At 24.3% G+C, this 19957-nt stretch overlaps 4 protein-coding genes across 4 annotated transcripts; 1 reads left to right on the top strand and 3 right to left on the bottom strand.

The window, feature by feature from the left end:
* Window positions 1-1019: 1019 nt before the first annotated feature.
* OCT59_023516 (uncharacterized protein) lies at window positions 1020-1777 on the bottom strand (the record flags this gene model as incomplete). The annotated part of the gene is made up of 6 exons (XM_066134747.1): window positions 1020-1133; window positions 1229-1284; window positions 1348-1393; window positions 1496-1549; window positions 1653-1679; window positions 1775-1777. 6 exons carry the CDS (start codon window positions 1775-1777, stop codon window positions 1020-1022), a joined length of 300 nt encoding a protein of 99 aa, XP_065990840.1.
* A 5304-nt stretch (window positions 1778-7081) lies between these two features.
* Window positions 7082-9391, top strand: OCT59_023515 (uncharacterized protein; the record flags this gene model as incomplete). Its single annotated transcript, XM_066134746.1, has 7 exons — window positions 7082-7588; window positions 7662-7710; window positions 8251-8541; window positions 8622-8669; window positions 9067-9129; window positions 9211-9288; window positions 9360-9391. The coding sequence occupies 7 exons, from the start codon at window positions 7082-7084 to the stop codon at window positions 9389-9391; spliced, it is 1068 nt and encodes a 355-aa protein (XP_065990839.1).
* Window positions 9392-11379: 1988 nt separating this feature from the next.
* On the bottom strand, window positions 11380-13590 carry OCT59_023514 (uncharacterized protein; the record flags this gene model as incomplete). Its single annotated transcript, XM_025332492.1, has 2 exons — window positions 11380-12494; window positions 12567-13590. 2 exons carry the CDS (start codon window positions 13588-13590, stop codon window positions 11380-11382), a joined length of 2139 nt encoding a protein of 712 aa, XP_025171237.1.
* Window positions 13591-15424: 1834 nt separating this feature from the next.
* On the bottom strand, window positions 15425-18589 carry OCT59_023513 (uncharacterized protein; the record flags this gene model as incomplete). Its single annotated transcript, XM_066134745.1, has 2 exons — window positions 15425-16614; window positions 16906-18589. The coding sequence occupies 2 exons, from the start codon at window positions 18587-18589 to the stop codon at window positions 15425-15427; spliced, it is 2874 nt and encodes a 957-aa protein (XP_065990838.1).
* Window positions 18590-19957: the final 1368 nt, after the last annotated feature.

The following is a 19957-nucleotide window of genomic DNA, read 5'->3' as shown; positions in this document are numbered from 1 at the left end:
ATGGTAGTAAAATTAAATTATCAACGTATGTCACAATTGTCACATGTAATAGGGATGGGAACGACTTTACCAGTTCGGTTTTAGTTCTACGAGTCAGATCAAGTTCAAAAACTGGTTTGGAGTAGAGTTTGGATCTGATGTTGTATAATTTATTACATTAAATCATCTAAATAAAATAAATTAACTTGATCATTATTATTTTTTAAATTTTTAGAAAAAATAATTATTTTTTTCGAATTATCTGTTCGTTTAATTATTCAAATAAAAATTTATTATGGAATTTATCATTATCAATAATTGCTTGTTATTTACAATATTAGTATTATAAATTGTTATTATTAATTGTTCGCTATTGCTATTTGCCACTACAAAATTCTGATTTAAGTTTTCATATGTAGCTAGACTCAAAAAAAAAAAAATAAAAAAGATTGGTCATCATAGGGATGATCATTTTTTTCATTTTTTTAAGACATCTTATTTATTTATTTTTAAACACAACACAATAATATAAATTGTAGATAAAGGTATACTTTATTGTAAAACAATTTCTAGGCAGATGTAATAAATTTGTGAGATTCCACATGAAAACCACAAAATTAACACAAAAAAACTATTCTACAAAAGAAATTTTAACATTGTTATTTCAGATCTGGAGATCTATTTCACTAAATATTATAAGTCTATCCTGCTTATATATTGTATTGAGATTAAAGATGAACGAAGGTCTGCAACTCTGCATAAAACTAAAGTAAAATTAAATATTTAACAAAACAGGTGGTCAGATGATTTTTGCACTAATGAATCATGTGTCAATTTTTGAAGATCATTTGTTAGGGTATTTTCTGACGTGCTTGAATAATACGGGTCAGATTTGGTGATAGGTATCATAAGAAGGAAAAGGGTCTTGAGGTATCCACTAGACAATATTCTTTGAAGTTAGCATTCGTGTGTAATTTCTTCTTTTCTGGATAAATCTTACCAGAACGTGGGAGTTTTTGAGCAAAAATAATTTTTGCTAATCATCTTTGTAAATTTTTAAGAAATGTTGATAATAAATTTTTTAAAGCTGATGAGGGAGCTATCGGTCCATTTGCACTGCAGCATTGCGCTAAACCTGATCTAAAACTTCCCACCTAAAAGACAGAAAAAAAAATTAAAAAAAAAATTAAAAAAATGAATAAAAAAATAAGGGAAAAAGTTTCAAAATGAAAAAAGATTTAGTGCTTACAGTGTACAGTAGTATCACATCCAATAAGTACGTCTCATCCAATCTGAATCTAAAGACTTAAAAAGAAAGGAGTATAAAAAAGGAATAAAAAATGAAAAAAAGAGATATATAGCACTTACATAATGCCACAACATCATGCAGAATCCAATCTAGCTCTTCTTGAACCTAAAAGAAGAAAACTAAAGAAAAAAAGTTAATAAAAAGTATTAATTAAAATAATCAAATAAAGGAAAAATTCACAATGAAAAAAAAAACCCCAGCACTTACTATAGTACCGCAGCAGTAGGCGCACAATCTGATCCAAGCCCTCCTCTCCCGAATCTAAATTAGAAAAATAATAAAGGAAAAATATTAGTAAATATAAACAAAAAGAAAGAATGAATGAAACAGGAAAAAAGAGTGAAAAAAAGAAATTAATTCTTACTGTTGCATTACGCTGAAACTTCTGAATCTAAGGTAAAAAAAATTAAAGAAAAAAAGATATTAATAAATAATAATAATAAAAATTTATTTTGAAACGAAAAAGAAATGAGAATTGACACTTACCATTGTATCATTCCATCTGACCTATGAGTTCCCGATCTCAGGAGATGAAAAGAAAAAAAATTATTGGCAAATTAATAAAAAAAAAAGAAAAACTTTTCAAAAAATATTTGGAACTTACTGTGGCACTGCAACCACGCGCTGAAACCTATCCAAGACTTCCTGGAAAATGAAGGAAAGAAAAAAATTGAAAAAATTTAATAAAAAAAAATTAGTGAAAATCAAAAAAAATAAATAAAAAAAGAATCTGATGCCTACTATGGTACTATCCCTATAAAAAATTTTTATCCGAATATTTCCATTCTTTCTCTGTGTCTTCTATAAAAAATTCTGTGAAAATGATACATTCACGGATATCTGTATTAGCGAGATGAAAATTTCCATGATTTAAGGCTATAAATTCCATGAAAATGATACATTCATGGAAAAACATGGAAAGATAAAACACAGATCATATTTTTTACAGGGTATGGTACTGCAACATCAATCCGAACTCAAACTGATCCTAAAAGAAGGAAAATAAAGAAAAAAAATTTAATAAAAATAAAAATTAATAAAAAAAAAGAAAAAAAAAAGAATCTAACACTTACTATGGTTCTGCAACATCAAGTTAAAACTGTTCCAAGGCTTTCCGATCATAAAAGAAGAAAAATAAAGGAAAGAAATAAATAGAAAAAAATTTAATAAAAAAAATAGTGAAAAATAAATAATAATAAAAGAAATGAAAAAGAAACTGGGCACTTACTATAGCATAAAAAATAATGATTGTTTTATTGTGTTTAAGCCCAAGTCATGTTCTAACATCATCACCATGAATATTACGTCAAGTAAAGAAAATAAGAGGCAGTAGTTATATCTATTAAATATAATTTATATCATTAATTGCATATAAATACATTATCATTATGAAAAGTGTGTAATTATATCTAATAGATCATAGAATAAAAAACATTAAAATGATACATACTTCTGCTACTACAGCATCACCACCACCTACTTCACAATCTTTTCAACATGGATTCCAATTTGTTATATTGATATGATGAACGGGATTTTGGGATTTAAATAACCAAATTCCCTCAATTTAAGATCCACTCAACATAAAGCTGATTCCTAAAAAAAAAATCCCTAAACATTAAGTAATTAAAAAATAATAATAATAAAAGAGTTCCAAATTTTAGAAGTTATTTAAAAAGAAAAAATTCACGCTGATGCTTCATCTTTTTAAATTTTTTTTGCCAAGTAGTACAAATATAAACCTCCCTTCTTGTGATACATATCGGATATCAATATTTTAATCAGGAGATTAAGTTGATCACGCTCTGTCGCTCAGTGTAAAAATATCTTTGAAAAAAACACACTTTTATAAATAAAATTCCCTTTTTTAATTTTTCAATTTTATAATGTCAGAAAAAGTAAAAAAATTTATGTTAAAAAAAATAAAAATAATAAAAAGTTTAAAATTTTACTACAAATATCATGATTAAAAATAAAATTTCAACGAGAAGTAGGTAGATGGACAAATAGGACAGACATACGCTTCGGAAAGTTGGCCGCAAGTAATTTCGTGAAACGTATTTACCACCACGAACTTTCAGTCATTTTATTGGCATTCCAGATAAAAACTTTAGAAACGGGAACTCTTAGAGCGTCCGAAGCGTTATAATCACAAAAAAAAAAAAAAAATACAAGAAATCTCTCTTAAAAAAAATGTATTGCTGCATCATTAAATTTATCATAAATATTAAATTGTATGTTAAAAGTTAATGCCGCTGTTGCATTTATTACATATTGGCTAATTGAGTGAATCCCTAAAATTTTGGGATGTATTTCATCGATCAATTAAATAGATCGTTATGTGATACGTACTAAAGTTAAATTATTGAAGCTACTATTTCGAAAATGATGATAATCAAGATAATATATCAAATTTCAGATTTAAGTGGGTTAATTTTATAAGTATTTAATTTTTTTATTTAATAATCTTATTTATTAAAAATAAAGAAATACCAAATTTTTCTATAAAAAAAAACATAAATATATGTACTGACATGTGTAAAAAAAACATAAGCATTTTAAGATTTCTAAATTATTCATTCTTTACTCTTTAGTTTTTGAATAAAAGAAGGAATAATTCTTTTTAAAACAAAACTAATTGATATAAATATAACCACGAATTCCACCAATAAGTCCAAGAACGATACTTAACCAAGCTCCATAAACGTAATAATTATTTCCATCTTAGATTCAGCAGGAAACCATTCATTTAAAAATTCTTCGTAAAACACCTTCATTACTATGTAAAATATATTCAATTGAATCGGTAGCTCTAAACTTTCTCTTGCTATTAATTTTAGCTAAAAATTCCAATCTCTGAATTTTTATTTTCTTTATATTCTTATCTTTTAATAAAAAAATCTATCTTGTTTATAATATCACTAACATCCAAGTTAAACTTATCCAATGTTAATGTAACAACCAGCTCTGATATATCTAATTCTTAAATATAATTTTATAACTTTATTTATAAAAAAAAATTATTAGTAATCTGAATAATTTATCATTTGGAACCTGCTAGAAATCAAATAAATCTGCTTGGCAAAAGATTTTAAAATTCTCATGACTCTTTTATTTGTTGCAAAAATTATGATTCCTTTTTATAGAATTTCATTACCTGAAAAAATTGTCATTTAAATATGCATTTGATGATCCTATTGTTCTTTACATTTTTACGTAATCCTTTTAGAAGTCTAGAACAAACTTATGGAAACTCTTTATCGTAGCTTGTTAAAATGTGAAAAGGAATACACATGACTGACCGGCATTATTGCGTTAAGAAATTAAACGCGAGTCGGCGAGTGACAAATATGATTTCACACCTTGTAAAAACGAATACTTATGAAAATGAGAAGCGCGAAATAGTAACGCCTAGTAAAACACGTGGTAAAATTCTGGGGAAAGAATCAATTGATCCGTACCACTCGGAATATCGCCAAAACATTTTGATCAAATTAATAATTAATAAACTCATTATCTTATTCATATTTACCGAAAAAATATTTTATTTTACTTTATTGAATTTTATTACTTTGTTTTGTTTTATTTATTTAATCTTTTTTTTTCTTGTGGTAAACTATTTTATCTTATTTTATTTTATTTATTTTATTATTTATTTATTTATTTAATCAATTTTTTTTTATTATATATATTAATGTTATTAATGTTAATATTTGTTAATATTCAAAGTTCAAACTCACAGCTGTGGAACATATTCAAAAATCAATATTGTAATCAATTTATAATTGGATAGTAAGAGTTTACTAAAATATTTTAAAAGATTTCTTGGCATTTGCGCTTCAATGGTTTACTACAGGTATAGTTAATGATGTAATTGATATCAATGAATCAAAGATTTTTTTTGCAAAAGAACGATTATATTGGTTAAACTGTGAGATACTGTAGTTTTTTAAAATAGTAGAGAATTTTTAAAAGAAATAAAATTCAAATAAAATAATAATTATCCCAAAAAAAAAACATTTTTACAAGCACATTAACCTATCTCTTCCCTAATTTAACTCCACGATTCCTTCTACTTTGTATGTCGAATATGTCAAATGATCTCGACTTGAGATCTGGGAAGTTTCAACAGTTCCTGTCCATCATACCATTTGGAATATTTATTTTATAGAATGTTATTTTTTATTTTTTAAATTTTATTTTTTTTCATATGCTTGATAATTAAGTAATTGTATTATATGTTGTTTTATAGTTTGTAATGTAATTAAGATATTATATCATATAAAACACTTGCAATGTTTTAACAATACAGTATAATAAATATTTTATATGATTACTGCTTAAAACGTAATAAATTCCTGTAGTAATTATGCAAAAATTTTTAGTTTCATATTTTTTAAAACACAACGATTAGAGATATTGTAATTACAGTCACGTGTTATTGAAATACTATGATTTTTATTTCACAAATTTTACGTGATCAACATGCAAATAAATCACCTGATCTATTCTAAAACTTATTTGACACTGAAACATTAACAAATTAATTAGTACTTATGTGAATAAGTTGTTTTACCGCTCCCCTTTAATAAAAAAAAATTGACAATAATATCTTAGCTCATACAATATAAATTATAAATCATCAGAAAACTTTCAAATTACTTTAAATTCGTACATGTGAACCTAATAAAGTAGTTTATAATAAATAATTTGATTTTAATTATTATTTTTTTTTCGATTGAACAAACTTCAAACATTATTAAGATTTTAGTAATTGAATTCCGAACATAAAATATTCAGTTACAAGTATTACGGTCAATACTATAGTAAATTTTCTTGTAAAAAAAATATTTAAATCTCATTGTCTCAAATTATTCCTTTAATATCACATGCTTATCAAAGAAACGAAATTGATTAATGGTATTTGGGCAGATAGTTAAAGAATTCTTACATAAAGTAAAATTTATAAAATCTATATAATTTATATAATCTATATGAAACTTTTTAAATCCTGAATTCATGATAATGAATTAAATAGCAATGTTTCATTATTTAGGAATATAAAATCATTAATTAATTCAATAAAAGAGGATATAACAAAAATTGTTATATAATTTTATTATATGATCTACAGGCAACTTCCTTTTAAAGAAATCTCCTCTTTAGATGATTTGTATCACTGTCTTCTTTTTAAAAATGTATACATTTACCAAAAAAATTGTTAATGTGCCCAACTTGATTTTTGATTTCACCCTAGTGTACAACATAAAAAGTTGATTACTACCCTCGCTCATTAAGCTCATACTTGACAGTGTGATTAATCCTGTACTAACAAAACTTGATTTACTCACTTTACCAAAAGCTCCTCTACCAATTTCACCATTTGAATAAATTTATCATATTCAAAATAAAAAATATATACATCCTTTACCTTTTTCTCAATATAGAAGTTATTTTATCATAAATTTTAGTTTTACTTACGAAAAAAATTTATTTAATTGCAATACACAACTTTTTAATTACATAATACTCCCATATTTTAAAATATTTTATTTTATTTTATTTCGTCATTTGATCTTACCTATTATAGAAAATTTAAATAAAAACCCTTGTTTGCCAAAATTGGATAAATTTAATTGCCGATCAGATTATTTGTTCCTTTGTGTATTTTAACTAGTCTTGTTTCACGATTTTGTTGCCGATCACCACTTTTTTTTATTTTTTTTTCTTTTCCTTTATTATTTTTACATACGGATTGATAACATATTTTTGTTTAAAAACTTATTTATTAAAATGGATGAAATTAAACTAAGTGATGATATATTTGAACAAATAAAAGATTTTGACTATGAGTATTTAACTGAAGAACAAGAATCGTTAATTGATAAACTAATAACAGACGAAGAATTAAATGAACGTTATAGAGAAAATGGTTTATGTAAACTTTGTAAGCAGCCTAAAACTAATTTTAATTATTGTTGGTCATGTAATTCACAACATTTTCAACAAAATTTCAAAAATTGGACAAGTGGAAATCATGTTGTTGATGAATTTATTCAAAAAGCACAATTAAAAGCTGAATGGGACAATCAAATCATAGAGTGGATTGAATATGATAAATTTGAAGATGTTGAATATTTAGCAAAAGGGGGATTTGGAACTACTTTTAAAGCAGTTTGGAAAGATGGTCCTTGGGAATTTTATTATAACTATGAACAATTGGAAAGAAAAGGTGAAACAAAAGTCGCTTTAAAGTGCTTACATAATTCCCAAGATATTACAGCAGATTTTTTAAAAGAAGTAAGCTATTTTTTACTGATTTTAGTATTATTAGCCTTTATAAATGTTAAACTAACTATAATTTTCTTTTAAGGTTGAATCAAATATTTTAGTATATAGTTATTTTACAGTTCGTTGTTTTGGTATTACCAAAGATCCAAAAACAAATAATTTTATAATGGTGATGGATTTAAAAAAGGGTAGCTTAAGACAACATTTAAATAACAACTTCATTTCAATGAATTGGAGGGAAAAGTTGCTTAATTTATATTATATTGCATTTGGTCTTGAAGTTATTCATAATAAAGGATTAATTCATAATGATTTTCATTGTGGAAATATGTTAAGCGATTTTAATGAAAAAGCTTATATTACTGACTTGGGATTATGCCAACCAGCAAATGTCAAATCCTCTCAAAATACTCAAAATAGTAATAAAAAAATATATGGAGTATTACCTTATGTAGCTCCAGAAGTTTTAAGAGGAAAAGAATATACTCAACAAAGTGATATTTATGGATTTGGAATTATTGCATATGAAATTTGTACAGGTTTCCCTCCTTATTATGATATAGCTCATGATGAATACTTAGCAATGAAAATTTGTAATGGGTTGAGGCCAAAGTCTAATTATAAAATTCCTCAATTAATTTTTGACATTATTAATCAATGTTGGGATGCAGACCCTTTAAAACGACCTAATGCAAATGAATTACAGGTTTTATTATTGAAATTATATTTTGGTATTGAGAGCAATAAAGTGGATTCTGTAATTTATGGGCAAGTTAAAGAGGCAGATGAAATTAATAAAAAGTCATCTATTCCAATTCAATTGCCATTATCATCTACAAGTACACTCTCATATTTGACACATCCTCAAGCAGTTTATACAAGTAGAATTTTAGATTTTAAAAATCTTCCAGAACCAAAAAATGCTGATAGTAATGATGATTTAATTGGAATAGAATATTCAGGTAAATTATATGAATTTAATTTGTTTTATTAAATCGTATTTTTGATACAATATTTATTTCTGGCTTTTTATATACATTAGAATCAATAAAAGTTGATTTTACTAAACTCAATATCAATTCCGAAGATTGTAATTAAATTCTTTGTTTACATAGTAGTTAATAAAATATTAAAATAATGTAAAAGCAAAATTTTGTTTATTATCAAATTTAACCTTATATTGTATTTTATACTTATTAAAATTTATATGTTTAAAAAATTATCTTAATATACTATATTTACATATTTATTATACATTAAAGGAAATATATTAACTTACTTTTCTGGAATCCTCTATTAAAAACTTAAGAGAAAAAAGAATGATTTCTCTATTTTTTATCGTCATTACACATAAGTAATTTTTTTTAAAAAATATTGATTATTTATTGAAGTTTTTTTTTTTAATTAACAAATATATCTTTATTTTTTAATAAATAAAAAATTAACTAAATAATCGCAAATATGTGCTGAAACTTATCTGACAATAGCTTATATAATACCATATTATAATATTTTGTTAAGTAGATTAGAAGATTTTTGGGATTCACCTGGTACGTTGCAAAAAGGGAAAAGTGATTAAATTATATTTGATTTTTAAATTCTTATATTAAATTATATTTTTATAATATAAGAAGCAGCAAGTAATGTAATTAGTAAACTGCTAGAATATTATGATAAAGCTGATACATCTATATATACTATTTCTTTAGGTAAGTTGTTAATTGTAAATCGTTAAAATATAAATTTAATTTTAAAATTATAATATTTTTATTTTTAATAGTTCTAGATCCATGTCTTAAATTCAATACATGAAAGATCAAAAATGGGATAAGCGATGGATTTAATCAGCAAGGAAAAAAGTATTAATTTAATTTGTTTTTTTTTTGTATTTTAAATTTTATTTTATTTTCATTATACTTTTTATTTCAATAGGTGCTTGAAATTTACAAGGGAAAATATACACCAATAGAAATTAAGAACATTAACAATAAATATGACTCATCTGATGAGGATCTATCTTATTACTTGTATTTCCAAATGACAACGTGTTGAAAAATCAAATGAATTTGAAACATTTATCAAAGGGGATCGTGCCACTATCATTTGTTTATTTAAAATTAGAATATTATTATATTTTTATTTTATTAATATTTAATAGCAACACAAAGAAGAGTTTCCAAATCTAGCAAATATGGCAAAGGATTATTTAGGAATCCCAGGTATATTTTTCTGTTCTATTTTATTATCATTAAGTATTATTATTATTATTATTATTATTTTTAAATAGTAATGTGCTTTATTAATTTTATGCGATCCAAAGATCAAAATTAAATACAAAAGCACTTAGAGCTAAGAAAGAAAATACTTTCAAAACCCCATAACTAAGTATTCGGATCTAAAATTAATTAAAATTCTAACTAAAAAAAAAAAATTGTGTTAAATCTAAAATTAATATTGTTTGTTTCTAATCTACATTACTAAACTAATTTTACTATATTTTTGTGGTTTTTAATGTTTTATAATACAAACTTTTACATATTAACATATTGTATACGTAAACAGTGTAACCAGGATGTATTTATTGTGAAGATTTTCAATATATAATTTCGCGAAACCTTTTTCCATACAATGGTAAAATGGCAATATTGAAAAAAAAAAAATGCTTATTCAAACAATCCGAACAATATTAGTTTTGGCATACGTGATTACCTAATATGTTAAAGAAACAAAGTAAAAAAAGGAAAGAAAAAAGAAAAGGCTAACGAATACTTTTCGTTAGCCACGTGAGCTCGCTCAAATCTCCAACGGAATTCTCTAACGGAATTCTCTAATGGACGAACTTTTCAACAAATAATCATTCTGGTTAACATGTGCGTAATGTGACATAGTGTCATAAATACTTACTTCTTATGATTTTCATAAATTAATTAAGAAATACATTCATTTTATACACTGATTATAATAACGAGGGATTAAGAATTTTTTTTTTCTTAAAAAAAAAAATAAATCTCGTTACAATAATAAAAAAAGGAATATTAATTATATTATACATAATAGATAAAATAATTTACATTATTTTATTACAAGCTAGTATAGTAAAAAAACACAATTAGCCCAATTACGCTTACGGACCGTTTCTCGACAGGACATTTTCCCGATTGTCTAACACTGGCCGTTTGATCACGTGTATGCATAACTCTGCATAACTCTGACCAAACCTGTCTGTCAAATTCCCTGTCACCGTCGGGTAATAATAACATTTGATTTCATATATCACTTATGTTCAATTCTAATAATTTAAATAATTCAAATTTCGAAATCGTTATTCTAATTTCGTGAATCCGTAAAATACACAAAATCTGATTGACAAATATTTCAAATATTGTTGAAAATCTCTCACTTTCTACCTTTCGTATTTAAAAACCATTCGTACATTCGGATTAATAAGATTTAAATTTGATTTTTATAAATAAAATAAAATGATTTTTCTTTCTTTTAAAATTTTAAGTACTGAAATAACTTATTATAATTAAAAAAAGAAAAATTCTTAATAAACTTATTTTTAATAAAGTTAGAATTATGAAACACTATACTAAATATGCTTGCAGTATATATAACATGTCACTTAAAAAATATTTAAATTCGCATTTATTTATTTATTTATTTATTTATTTATTTATTTATTTGTTTAGATTACATATCTTTAGCATAAGTTTTCAGCAATATAAAATAATTGTACATTTTGTTTCATTTTTAAAATTAAGAGATATTGCATGATTTGATCTAACTAAAATATTTCATTATACTATATTTAAAGTTTCAGCAATTGAATTTATTTTCGGAAGAATTTTTTCTGTCAAAAGCAATGCTTCTTTTCTCCATTCAGGTTTATCATCCTCAAGTTTACCCATTATAGGTTCTACAACTATTTTCAATATAATATCAAACCATTTCTTAGCTTCTTCAAACAACTTGAGTTTTGAATTGATCATTATAATATCAAAGATTATTATACGAATTTCACTCACACGAACTGATTTATATAAATCATATGCCTCTTTCAAAATAGATAGAGCCTTTTTATTATTTCCAATTTCAAGGTAAGCAAATGCCAGGGTTTTGCTAAGTTTTATTGTATTGAATCCTAGATCTGGATGTTCTTTTCGAAGATTACGTAATTCAGCAATTATATTTTCTAATTCTTTAATATGAGAAAGTTCAACACTATGTGATTTTGATACTTTAGGATAAATTGATTCATGATAAGCTTTCAAGAGTTGTGCCATTCTAAGTTTAATTTCTTGTGATTCAGATCTCTCCAACTTGCACATTCTACATTGGCAATCTACGTTAATATATTCAAGATAACTTAATCGTTCCTCATAGCTAAAGGTAGCATCTCTGTAATTAATAACTAGCTCTTCACCTTTTGAAATAGGCCGATTAGTTCGAACGAATAACAAATCACCAAGATGAAAACTGTATGTATTTTCATCAATACATGCATGATTAAAAAAAGATGGCAAGATCCACAGTCCTAAACCGGTTATTTCATTATTAAGATTAAATTTTTCATAATTTAAACCAAAAATATTGTGCACAAGAGCACATATAATAAATTCAATATGTATTGTACTTTTCCCGATTATTTTATTTTTTTCATCTCTACTAAGATTTAAACCATCATAAAGTTGATACACTTCCGGACAATAATAAGGTTCTTCAAAAAGTTTCCGAGTAATACATGTAGTTAATTCTTCAGCACACGAACATGCACCTTTATTATTGGTTATCATAGTTCCAAAAGCTTCATTACTAAAAACTACTTTAAATGCTTTAGAGACCATCAGCAAAGTACATTCAGGAATGTCACATTTAGCGATCCAACCTCTTCCTTTTCCTTCTACAAGGTCAACTTTAATATTGTCATTTCAAAATTCAGCATGATCCAATCTTGGACCTGTTTCATAAATCCAAACATCATTACCCTTATTATCCTTTTTAATTTTAGACCTCTCATAGAATTCATCAACGATACGTAAATAATCATATTTCCCATTTTTATTTTCATAAGACAACATTTCTGTATGTTCCAAAATTTGTTTAATTGAAGTATTACCTTTCATTCTTTGATATAAATTTTGAAGTATATTAGTGGCATCCTTATAATGTTTGAGACCACAAAGAGCTTTACCCTTGCGATAAGCTGCTTTTAAATTATTGGGATCATACTTAAGAGCAATTTCTGTATCCTTAAAAGCATTATGAAATTGATACAATCGAAGGTAAGCTTCTGCTCGGTTATTAAGTAAAGTGACATTTTGTGGCTCCAATTTGATGCCATTTGAATATTTATCAATAGCTGTAATATAATTACTTGAAGCAAAATAATCATTCCCACAACGACGGAAATCATTGGCATTCTTTATCTCGACTTTCTTTTCATTCGTGGACCATTTCACGTCATCAAACAACTTGTTATTATGATCGACGACGATGACATCATCAGGGTTATTAGAACGAATTATGGTTATATTACTAGTGGCAACTTCATAAGATATATTCTTGATGACAAGTAGAGTTCCAATTGGTAAAAATAATTGATCGATAGGTTTAATATTTGATTGACCTTCTTTAGGAAAATTTGTCCAATTATACAAAGCAAGTCTTTCAACATTACCCTCTGGATCTTCCACAAGAGCTAAAAGGGAAAATAATTTTACGAATTTGGAAATCACTCGACATAATAAGAATCTTCCAGTGGGTACATTATCAACTTTTAAATTTGATATTGATATCCGAAGTTGAATGTTTAGAGTTAAATTCTCTTGTTTATTGATATTATGAACAACATATTTATTCTTATCACATGAAATATCTAGTCTTTTATGTTCATCAACTAATTGTTCTCTGCTTTTTCTTTGAGAAAAATTATCAACAGTAGAACGTAAAATAGCATTTTGCACAATTTCAAGTGTATCTATTGTTCTGGTTACAGTTTGATATTTCATGTTTGTCGTGTTTAATATAATATGTATGTATTTTTTTTTTTATGGTTAAGAAAATAACAAATGAAGAAGAATAAAAAATTTTCCTTTTTTTTTCTTATCAATTCAATAATCAATATTTAAGCTAACCCCTTATAATGAACAAATTATTATGTCATTATTAGCTAATCATATTATTATTTAAAGGAGATAAAAGCTGATCCTGAGAAAAATCATGCATGATGCAATTGATGCCTTTAAGGCTGTAATACTTTTTTTACTCGTGAATTCATTGAACCAATCATTTAAAATCATTTAAAAATTATTTAAAATAATCACTAACTAGCTTATTTCATTATTTTTATATACCGATTAAAACATGTTCAATTTTCTTTTCTCTCATTAATAATAGCGTAACTTTTCTTCAAAAATTTTCTTCAGTCTTCTACTTCCTAAATTCATGTAGAGCCATATAACAATGTAATCAAAAAACTTTTTATTACATTATACAATATATTATGCAATGACATTATTAATGATTATGATGATTATTATGTTATTTGTAACATTGGTATCAAATTTTTTTTTTAACTTTAAAATTTAAATCATCCTGAAACTTGATGAATAAACATTAAGAATTATTGATTAATGAACAAAGAAAATTTCATTTTTTAAAAATATGTTTTTGTTTACTATATACTTACGTAAAACTTAATTCAAAATAAGTCGTTTGCGCAGATTATTTACGTATTAATAAAGGCAAAATAAAATCATTTTTTTTATTAAAAACAAAGGTTAGTAAAATTATCTTTTTCATCAATTAAAAATTACCGAATTGACTTGTAAAAAATATCAAATTAAAAGATCAAAATATTAATCAATTATTATTAATAGACGACATAAAGTTATAAGTGTACCGTTTGAACGAAAAGTGCCAAAATTTCGAAAAATTGATTTTTCGAATTTTTGAATTTTAAAATCTCCTTATAAGGAAAATCTCCTTTTATGGCAATGTAACGTTACACAAATGTCCAAATAAGGAAGTTGGTGTTACCAAATTTCCTTTTTTGGACGTTTTGTGTAACGTAGATCTATCCTATAAAAGGAAAATTTCCTTATAAGGCGATTTTAAAAGTTCAAAATTTCAAAATTTCGAAATTTCAAAAAAAAATTACCATAAAAGGAAATTTTTTTAAAGATTTTTGAAATTTGAAATTTGAAATTTTGAATTTGAAAATCGCCTTTTAAGGAAATTTTCCTTTTATGTAAGGGATCTACGTCACACAATATTTAATTTATAGTGCCAGCCAGAATTATAATCTCCTTATACGGAAATTTTGTTTAAAAATATTTTTTTAACAAATCTGGTGGCTAAACTATTTACCCGAATTCCGAAATCATGTGTTAATATTTATTTTTACCAAAAATTGGAGTAATCCTGGCCGGATTAGCATAGCGGACATCCCTATTTTATCACAATTTTGCCGATCATTTGCCGATCATTTGTTGATCACTATTTTATCATATCACATTTAATATTAGATTTTTTTTAAAGTTAATCTCAGTTATCTCAGCATCCAGTGATCAGAATTTTATGATTTTTAGCTTGTTAGAAAGCTTAGGACTTGATGAATCCGATCATCTTTATTTTACAAAATTTGGAGTTATATATCTTGAGATATTTGCATTCGGAATCTTCTAATTATTTTATTATATAATTTATCTTATTAGTTGGAGTAATTATACAATTATAATTCATTAATTTTCATTAATCAAAATAAAATATTAATTTTTATTATTAAAAAATTTCAATAAAGTGACTTTTGCAATTTAATAAAAATTATTATATTAATACTAATTATATATCATTATAATTTAACCATTGTTGATACATTATATCATATTGATTTTCTACATCACATTCTATTCTTTCTAATATGTTTTCAATATTCTCTTCTTCATCATTTTCATCATCATTATTATTTTCCTTTTCAAATAAAGGGATTTCATTTTCTTTTAATGATGTCGACAATCTTTGATCCAAACTCTTAATATTTTTCTCAATTCCAGATGATAAATAATCAAAACAAAAATTACATTTATCATCATATAAAGTACTTAAACATTCTTTATGAAAACTGTGTCCACAAAGTAAAACAATTCCATTAGATAAATCTATACTATTTGATAATAAACAATTATTTGCATCACAAAATTTATCATCTGCTGGTATTTTTTGTGTATTCCAGCCTAAAGGAAGTACCTTTACATCCACTTCAATATCAAAACTTGGAAGATAAAATTTTGGATATCTATCATTATTAATTTGTTTTGTATTTCCTATATTCTGATGAATCTTATCAAATATTGAGAATAAAAATAATGAAACCTTTTTTTCTAAAGATTTTAATTCTTTAATTTGAGACTTAGCTGGATTTCTCAAATTAACAAAAGAATTTTTAAAAGAATTATTATTTCTTTCAGCATCAATAATTTTTGCTTTTTGTATAATTTGTAACTCTGAATTTGATTCTGCTGTTTGATGCCTTAAAGAGCTATGAAAATTTTCAACAAAATAATCATTAAAAATTGGTAAATTATTTTTTAAAATATTAATTATTGGATGATTTTTTGAAGTCCAATAAAATACATCACTTAAAAACATAAGTGATGCTTTATTATAATTATGTCTTCTCAATCTTTGAAATAATATCCAAATTTTTACAGTACTTTCTAAATATCCTTCAAAAAATCCACTTCTAAAAAGTATTGCATATATATCCAAAGTAAGTGGAATAGAATTATCTAATAAATCTATCATCATTTGATATTCTGCATCTTTTAAATTTCCAAATCTTTTTGTAACAATATCACGAATATTTTTCCATCCATGATAAGTTAAATGTAAAATAAGATTGATTACTGTTTGTTTTGGTTTTTGAGATAATATTTTTTTATCTCCAAATAAGTTATGATATAGCATCTCAAAAAAGAAATGATATGTTTGAAATAGTATTTCTCTGCTGTTTAAAGAGACATGAAGTGGACCTATCATAGGAATTAAATTTAACACTTGCTCTGGAACTCCAGAATTAATGCCTTTCTTAATTCTAAGTGTTATAGCTCTTCTTATATTTACTTGTCCTGGCCAATCAGCAATTACAGGAATGATAAAATTATTTAAATAATTTTCTTCAATATTTTCTAATCTTTCAAATGCTTTAAATACATAATCTAAACATTCAATATAATCCTTAGTACTATGTAAAGGATGCAAAATAAAGTCTACTAATTTGCTATTAGACATTGATCTTAATTCATGGTAATTTTGAATTCTACCATCATAATTATGAATATTAAGTAGTTCAACTCTATTTTCATAAGAATCTTCAATTAAAAAATTTTTCCATAATTCTTTTTGCATATAATAACTTTTACCTAATTGATTCATAAAATTATTTTTAATGTTATTAATAATTAATCCAGAATCAATTCCTTTAGGATTATGTATTGAAAAATTATTTAATGAATAAAATGGTATTTTTGGAATTTTAGTATTTGTATTCAATAATATTGTTACAAAATGATAAATATTGTGAGTTTGTAACAATGTTGGTTGATTACGCCTATGAATATTATGGTAATCATCTATATTAAGAATAAACATATTTTCTATATTTTGTAAACAATAATTATCTACAGTTTGTTGGTGTTCATTTGAAATAAAATTTTTTTTACGATTTACTGTTTTTCTTGTTACTGAAACTCCTATATTTGCCAATGTATCAATAGAAGAAGAAGAAGCTCCAGAAGTTTCCAAGTATGATCCAATATCAACTTTAATTCCATTAATATATTTATTATTAATGCTAGCTAAAAAATAACATAAAGAAACTAATTTTTTTTTGTTGTTATTATTTGTTGTTTCAGATTTAGTATTAGGATTAGTTCCAGCATATAATTCATCAAAAAATCCAATTAAATCTTTATCAGCTGTTTCTAACATAGTTTTAAAAGCTATTGGATCATAAATAGGTTTAAGATTTAATCTATGTTGATTATTATAAAGAATATTAGACATTTTTATTATTTTACTACTTAATTTAATTTCACTTGAAATTTTTAATTGTGTCATAATTTCTTGATAATCTGATTCAAATTGTTGTAATTCTTCTCCAGTATATAAGATATCTTTTCTAAATAAATAAGTATGATTTCCTATTTTTGATATATTGTCATTATTATTTTTTCTAGAAATTGGTGCTTTATATTCTTCAGTTTGTAAATATTGAGAATCTTTATCAGTTTTTTTTTTACACATACTGCAAATCATTGCAAGTTCATCTAATTCTAATACTTTAATTAATCTTGTTGGAACTTTTTGAAGACTAAATTGTTTGCTTGTATTTTTTGATTGATTTAAGTATTCATCATGTTTTGGATGTTGACAAGTTTTTATTTGTTTAGTTTCTATTGATTCATTTTGTATAACTTCTATTGATTCATTTTGTATAACTTCTATTGATTCATCTTGTATAGCCTCTATTAGTTCATCTTGTATAGTTTCTATTGATTCATCTTGTAAATTATCATTATCATTTAAATTGTTTTTTTTAATTGGAATAGGTGCTTTGTATTTTTCATTTTGTAAATATTCAGAATCTTTATCAGTTTTATTTCTACACATACTACAAATTTCTGAAGATTCATTTAATTCTAAAACTTCAATTAATCTTTTTGGAACCTTTTTAAGATTAAGTTTGCTTGATTTTTTTTTTGTATTTTTTGATTGATTTTTATATTCATCATGTTTTGGATGCTCACAACTCTTATTATAATTAATATTTCTAGTTTCATTTAAAATAAATTGATTGTAATGTATTTGGCATAAATACATTCCAACTGAAATAATTAATTCAGTAGATTTTGGTATTTTAGTGTTATAAGTGATTGGCTTTATTCTTCCATTACATTCAATGGAATCAAAATTGCAAATATTTGAAAAAGTAGAAGTGTTATCCATTTTTTATAATTAAAAATTATGAAAGTATTTAAAAAAATATTGTTTTTTTATTTTAAATTGGATTGGATTTTCTAATTTTGCTAAAGCAATTTTTTTGTCTATTTATAAAAAAACTGATTAAATATAACACATAGAAAACTTTTAAAATAATTAATTTTATCTTATATTTTTAAAATAGTAAACAAAAATAAATTTTAGAAAATATATAAAGTTTTAAAATCAAATAATCATATATTACTTAAAATTGACTAAATATAACATATAAGTAAGTTTTGGTTTCAAGCGAATTAGGATGCCATTTTTTTACCATATATTTCTAAATGGTTAACAAATATATAATGAAAATTTCAAAGTTGGCTTAAAAGTCTGTGGCTTTGTACAAAACTTTGAAGTCTAAAAATTGCAAATTTATTAAAATTGACTAAATATAGTATATAGGTAACTTTTGGTTTCAAGCGAATTAGGATGCCATTTTTTCACCATATATTTCTAAATGGTTAACAAATATATGATGAAAATTTCAGAGTTGGCTTAAAAGTCTGTGGCTTTGTACAAAGTTTTAAAGTCTAAAAATAGTAAATTTCCTAATTAAATACTAAAAATTTATATATAAAATTAATAAATATCAATTTTAGTAATGAAAAAGGTTTATTATTTTATTCTATATCGTTAAAAAACTTAAATTTATCAATTTTTATAGCCCGGCCGAATGTATATCGGTGTAGCCAAGCCAGATCGGCCGATTTTATATAATGTGATAATTCATAATAGAAATACAAAATCGTGAATATCTTGGCATCTAGTGATCCAAAATTAATGAAAATACCACCATTTGACTCGTCTCGATGAGGCGAATCCAATGAGCACAACTTTATCAAAATTGGATGACTGAATTTCGAGATATTGTTTATTGAAGTTTGAAAAATATATATGATCAGCAAAATGATCGGCATGGTGATATAAGCATGTCCGCTATGCTTAAAAAAGTACAGTACAATAAAACAAACAAATTATTATTTTATTTATATATGATTATCTAAGATTTTTTTATCAAATAAAAAACAAAAGACATAATTATAATTGTTCAAGATCTTTGTTTCGTTTGGAGTCATACTAAAATGATTTACGAAAAATATTAATAAACTATTAAAAAAAAATAATAAAACAGATTAATTTTTATTTAAATATGAGAATCTTTTCCAAATGATTATCTAAGTTTTTTTATTAATAAATTAAAATGACCAAATAATTATCTAAGATTTTTTTTATTAAATAATCATAATTACAATTGTTCAAGACCTTTTTTCGTACTAAAATGATCAACATACATTCACGAAAGGTTTTTTTTTAAATAATCTAAATAATTAA

This window comes from Rhizophagus irregularis, chromosome 4, assembly GCF_026210795.1.
Source record: "Rhizophagus irregularis chromosome 4, complete sequence".
Classification (NCBI taxonomy): Eukaryota; Fungi; Glomeromycota; class Glomeromycetes; order Glomerales; family Glomeraceae; genus Rhizophagus; species Rhizophagus irregularis.
The sequence above is the reverse complement of the archived record's forward strand: the minus strand, read 5'-3'. Positions and strand labels throughout refer to the sequence as shown.